The sequence below is a fragment of the Micropterus dolomieu genome, linkage group LG16 (assembly GCF_021292245.1).
Source record: "Micropterus dolomieu isolate WLL.071019.BEF.003 ecotype Adirondacks linkage group LG16, ASM2129224v1, whole genome shotgun sequence".
Classification (NCBI taxonomy): Eukaryota; Metazoa; Chordata; class Actinopteri; order Centrarchiformes; family Centrarchidae; genus Micropterus; species Micropterus dolomieu.
The window spans coordinates 5,722,709-5,729,013 of NC_060165.1; the positions used below are offsets into that span (position 1 = coordinate 5,722,709).

At 38.5% G+C, this 6,305-nt stretch overlaps 1 protein-coding gene across 1 annotated transcript in view; it reads left to right on the plus strand.

The window, feature by feature from the left end:
- LOC123985005 (anoctamin-4-like) overlaps positions 1-6,305 on the plus strand; it is a 55,957-nt gene that overhangs the window by 42,506 nt on the left and 7,146 nt on the right. The window contains exons 19-20 of the mRNA XM_046072323.1: positions 2,230-2,287; positions 3,920-4,017. Coding sequence (XP_045928279.1) covers positions 2,230-2,287; positions 3,920-4,017 — 156 coding nt within the window. The remainder of the gene's footprint in view (positions 1-2,229; positions 2,288-3,919; positions 4,018-6,305) is intronic.

The following is a 6,305-nucleotide window of genomic DNA, read 5'->3' on the forward strand; positions in this document are numbered from 1 at the left end:
CTCTTAGGAACCTTAAGTGCAGCAGAAATTTTTTTGTAACCTTGGCCAGATCTGTGCCTTGCCACAATTCTGTCTCTGAGCTCTTCAGGCAGTTCCTTTGACCTCATGATTCTCATTTGCTCTGACATGCACTGTGAGCTGTAAGGTCTTATATAGACAGGTGTGTGGCTTTCCTAAACAAGTCCAATCAGTATAATCAAACACAGCTGGACTCAAATGAAGGTGTAGAACCATCTCAAGGATGATCAGAAGAAATAGACAGCACCTGAGTTAAATATGAGTGTCACGGCAAAGGGTCTGAATACTTATGACCATGTGATATTTCAGTTTTTCTTTTTTAATAAATTTGCAAAAATTTCTACATTTCTGTTTTTTTCTGTCAAGATGGGGTGCTGAGTGTACATTACTGAGAAATAAAATGAACTTTTTTGATTTTTGGAAAATGGCTGCAATGAAACAAAGAGTGAAAAATTTAAAGGTGTCTGAATACTTTCCGTACCCACTGTATATGGTCAGTGGTGCTGTGTTTTGGGAGGAAGCCAATTTGATTTTTATTCAAGATGGAGTGTTCGTAAATCTAGTATTCTTTTATGTAGAATACAACAGAATAATTTACCCAGACTACTGCTGACACAGATGCCATGGTAGATACTAGGGTCTGATTTGTCCCCACTCTTATGAATGGGGGAAATGAGTTCTTTCCAATAGATGTCAGGAAAATATCCAGACTGTAATACAATATTGAACAACTTCAACAGTCCACCTTGCATCTCTGTGGAGCTGCTCTTGAGCATTACATTTTTTATTTTCTTTCTTTGGCCAGAGAGATTTTCTCTGTGTGGTCAATTCTTCCCAAGTAATTGAGAAACTGGGGGCTTTGTTGTCTTTATTGTTTCTTAAATTGTTTGGAGTGTTTCTTTTGTAGTGCATTAATCTGAATTAATTAGATGTATTGGTATGTTTTGCACAGATTTTCAGAATGTGCTTTCCCGATGTCACCAATGCTTGCAGTGCTTGTAGTTGCTTTGTGTTGTTCCACATATCCCAGAATAATTTTGATTAATGGCGTTCTCAATATCGTCTAGTTTCATGTGGGTATTTTAGTTTTTTGTTCCTAGTTGAACGTTTATATTTGTTTAAAATTCCATTGTACCTAAGGCTGGTTTGTGTGGTTGGCGATGTTTTTCACTTGCTCTTTTTCTCAGGTCTTTTATGATTGTCTTGCCTTTCTTGGTCAAACCATTTGGTCTTTTAACAGGATTCCATTTTTATTTTATAAAGTCGGCTTTATTAGCCTCCTTATGAAATATTAAATTGAGATTATCACTGGCCTTTTTTTACACCATCTCTGGCAGGGACATTTTGATTTTGGTCATATTCGGATCTGTCATTCGTTAGAACAGGTGAGTTCAAGGCCATGATGAATTTGTCTCCACTGTCTGGGGCCTCTCTGTAAGTAGGATTTCATTTATATAGCTTACTGAATTCCTTTTTTGTGTCACTCATTTGACCTGAGAGTTTAAAATACACATTTATTTGGTTGTGGTCTGAAAGAGGGGATTACTGTCTGACAATGAAGGCACTGATAGTGGAGGGTTCCATGTCAGTGATTGCATAGTCTTCTACACTAGACCCAAGAGGAGTATAGTCCCTTTTGAACCTACTATGTACAGGCCTAAGGTCTGAAAGAGATGCACTACCTCCCTGCCAACGTCAAGGTTGCTCCGATGGGAGATGGGTGGTGTGGTAAACCAGGGAGACTGACCAAACACATGGCTGTTGCCCTGTGGGTCAGTGACTTCAGGTTCACTTCCTGTTCATCCATTCAGATCTCCAGTTAGAAACACGTTTCCCTGGGCCTGGAAATAGGTGATTTCTGGGTGGAGAGTGTCAAAAATGTCTTCTACAAAATAAGGAAAATCTATGGGGGGGTATAAATAGCACACAGATATAGATCTCTATCAGTTATGCCTATAGTAGGTCAATTATGGATGGTTAACAACAGTAATCCTAATACATTTACAACTTCAAGCAGAACTGATCTGGGCTATGTTTGGCATGGAAGCCAGATGTGTGGCAAGTTTTTCTACTCTTTAAATGAGTTTGGCGCTGTATCTCCATTTATCAACAGGGCATTTGGTTTGTCAGTATAATATGAGTAAAACATATTAAACACATATAATAGTAGAGCTTTATTTTAAAAATTATTGTTTTTCTCTTGGTTGACAGATTTACAGGCCGGCCTGGTGCATATCTACGCCTCATCAATCGCTGGAAACTGGAAGAAGTGAGTCATTACTTTGCTTTCCCATGGGAGGATACCAGCAAAGCATTATGGATCTCAGTATTTCTTAATTAGACATCAAGCTATTACTGTATGCCCAACCACCAGGCATTTAACCAGCAGCAAGTGTTGGTGCCAGCAGTACTTATGGGAACATGGGGGGGAAATAAGACACAGTGAAACGGTCCAAGGGGACAAAAGGCCTGAGCTGGCGCTTTTAGGTGCTGAGCTGATGTGCTCCCATTGTTTCCACGGCTGCTGAAATTGAAATGGAAAAACTCTCTGTAATGTGTAGTGCAGCCTCAGTCAGGCATTTGTGTTCATGCAAAATCATCCTACCTATCATCCATACCTCTGTGCTGTATACAGTTTAAAGCTATATAATAATGCTGGAAGGAAGAAATTACAATAACAAGGTTTTGCAAGTGTCCTTAATCCAGATTGTGAAACAATTACATTTGAAACTCCGAATCAAATACAAAATACACTTAATATAAAAAGATGGAAATGACAAATAGATAACCTAAGCTCTAAAAAACAGTGTGTCCTACTTACATGCTACTAATTATTTTCAAGCAGGTTTTGAGTATGTAGTGTGTGCACACCAGGTTTTGTTGATGCACAGTATTGTCCCGCAATGCAATGCACAAAGGAAATGCTGCTCACATCTGCAAAACATACTATGCATGCCCCACACAATGTCATACTTTATATTAATTTTAAACAGTATGCACTATACAGTGAACAAATTTTTACAGTATAAGAAATTAACATACTGTTTTGTAATAACAGGAAATGCAATACAATATGTGTGCCGTCCCAATTTGAACTTTATAAGCATTCTAGCAATATCTTTCCTATTAATAGTATTGTAAATTGTTTAGTTTGTATACAAATAGCAACAGCAGTATACTATGAAGAGATAGATAGATATATATATATACTGAATATAATGTGTTATGGGTTTGGGACTAAGCTAGAGAATGTGATATGTGGTCATTTGCCCAAAATACTGAATCTTAGTGATCCACTTCTCTGAAGATCAGCTGTTTTATACTTTATAAACACCAATAGGTCAAGCCCACTAGTTGTGTAAAGACTGAGCTTGATTGACAGCTCCCTCACTTACCCTGTAATCATTCCCACTGGTACATGGGGTCGTGTGACATCATAGCTCAACCCAGCTTCGACCAGATTAGAGGTAACCACAGTAAAATAAACTGTAGGGACTCTCATACTTTGAAATGTTTATGTGCATGTCAATTTTTTTAAAATTAATTTTATAAATGACATAAGTGCAGTATAATTCCTGAATGCGTAGTAATCATGTTTAGTGTCTGTCCTCTGTTGTGTTTATGGTGCCTACATAGAACTCATCCCTGTCTTCTAATGTGGCCCAGTGCTGCTGTAGCTTTAGTCAATACATTACGTGTTCATTGCTAAAATAATTTTGGTCTGTGTGACATTCCACTAGACTGAGTAGACTGAAACATTTGTTGTTTTCCAATGAGTGATTCTTACAGGACTGATGAGACTTTCTACAGCAATGCAGAGTGCCTCCAATTTTGCTCACATTTTAAAAGGGCCATTGTAGGTGTGATTTGACTCTCTCTCTCACTCTCTCTGTTGCTGCAGTGTCACCCCAGTGGATGTCTCATTGACCTCTGTATGCAGATGGGGATCATCATGGTGCTAAAACAGACCTGGAACAATTTCATGGAGCTCGGCTACCCGTGGGTCCAGTGGTTTCTTTCAAAGCCTTCAAATGTCAGCCATACCAGCATATTTCTGAACCAAATAATTCAATTCTCTTTAAATGATCAGCAATTAGCTTATTAGGTGTTCCAGTAAATATGCTCAGTCAAATATAATAATAATAATAATAATAATAATAATAATAATAATAATAATAATCATCTTTATTTGTAGAGCACTTCTCAAAAACAAGTTACAAAGTGCTTTAACAAGTATAAAGACAATAATACCCAAAAGACAATAATACAAAAACAATAGCAAGAAAACATTGAAAAGACTAAAATACACGTTTAAGATAAATATAAAATAAGTAAAATAAAATAAAAGGGATAAAATAAAGTCAAATAAGGTTGGGAAAGGCTCTCCTATAAAAGTATGTTTAAAGAAGGGACTTAAAAGAGTTCACTGACTCAGCCGACCTGATTTCCTTGGGCAGGCTGTTCCAGAGCCTCGGGGCCCTGACAGCAAACGCTCTGTCTGCTTTAGTTTTCAGTCGAGACTCTGGAACAGAGAACAGACCATCTGTCCGAGGATCTCAAGGTATGTGCTGGTGCGTATGGGAGTAAAAGGTCAGAAATATAACAAGGCGAGAGGCCATGAAGAGCTTTAAAAGTGATCAATAGAATTTTAAAGTCAATTCTAAAACATACTGGGAACCAGTGTAATGAAGCTAAAATAGGAGTAATGTGGTCATATTTCTTTGTTCTGGTTAAAAGCCTGGCAGCTGAGTTCTGGACAGTCTGGAGTCGATCAGTAGATTTTTGGGTTAAACAGGTGAAAAGGCTGTTGCAATAATCCAGGCGTGATAAGATGAAGGCGTGTAAAATCGTCTCGGTGTCCTTAAAAGTTAACATAGATCGAAATTTTGCTATTTCTAAGTTGATAAAAACATGATTGAACAAGCTTTGTGGTGTGCTGCTCAAAATTTAAATTACTATCAAACCAAACACCAAGGTTCTTTGCCACAGGCTTAATGTGATTTACTAGGGAACCAGCAGATGGCAGTATTTGTTTTGCCATCTGCTGGGACCCGATGACTAGGATTTCTGTTTTGTCTGAGTTCAGCTGGAGGAAATTATTTGACATCCATTTTTTAACTTCACAAAGGCAGTTGTTAAGTGAACTCAGCATTCCAGGGTCTGTGGATCTGACGGGCAAGTATATTTGTGTGTCATCAGCGTAAATATGAAAAGAAATACCATGTTTATGGATAATATGTCCAAGGGGAAGCAGATACAAGGAAAACAAAATGGGTCCCAAGACCGACCCCTGAGGCACACCATATTTAACTGGACAGAACGAAGAGACATAGTTGTTTACAGACAAGCAAAACTTCCTATTTGACAGGTAGGATGAAAACCATTCTAGGGCAGTACCAGAGATTCCCACCCAGCGCCTCAGTCTGTCTAACATGATGTTGTGATCAATGGTGTCAAAAGCAGCGCTAAGGTCCAGGAGTACCAGGACTGAGCACATGCCTTCATCAGCAGACATTAAAAGGTCATTGGTGACTTTAAGCAGGGCAGTCTCAGAGCTGTGGTACTTCCTGAAACCAGATTGAAACTTTTCAAATATTTTGTTATTTTCCAGTACAGTGAGCAGCTGTTTGGACACAATTCTTTCTAGAATCTTTGCAATAAAAGGCAGTTTTGAAATTGGTCTACAATTATGTGGGAGGGAGGGATCTAAACCAGGTTTCTTTAAAAGTGGGTTCACGCAAGCCGTTTTAAAATAATCAGGGACACGACCAGTAGATAGGGAGCTGTTGAAAACAGAGATCAAATGGGGCCCAACAGAATCTATTAATTTCAGTAAAAACTTTGTAGGTATTACATCAAGTGGGCTGGAGGACACTCTCATTTGTGATACTGTTTTTAAAAGCTCAGACAAATCAATGGGATAAAACTGGTTAAAACTCTCTTGTTGCTGGTGAGGAACCTCAGAGTAAGAGGCCACGGGGGTAATAGAGGCTCTGATTGACACCACCTTATTGGTAAAATAAGATAAAAACAATTTACAGTCATCATTACTTCCAGCTGAGGCACAAGGAGGGGTTGGGTTTACCAGCTGATCCACAGTCTTAAACAGAAACCTGGGATTGTGTTTATGTGTAGTAATGAGTTCAGAAAAATAGTGTGTTCTCGCATCCTTAACCATGTTATTGTAGTTAATTAATAAATCCTTCAGACTGAGGTAATGGACTTGGAGACTGGATTTTTTCCATCTGCGCTCTGCTTTCCTGCATTCCCTTTTGAGGCTGCGAATG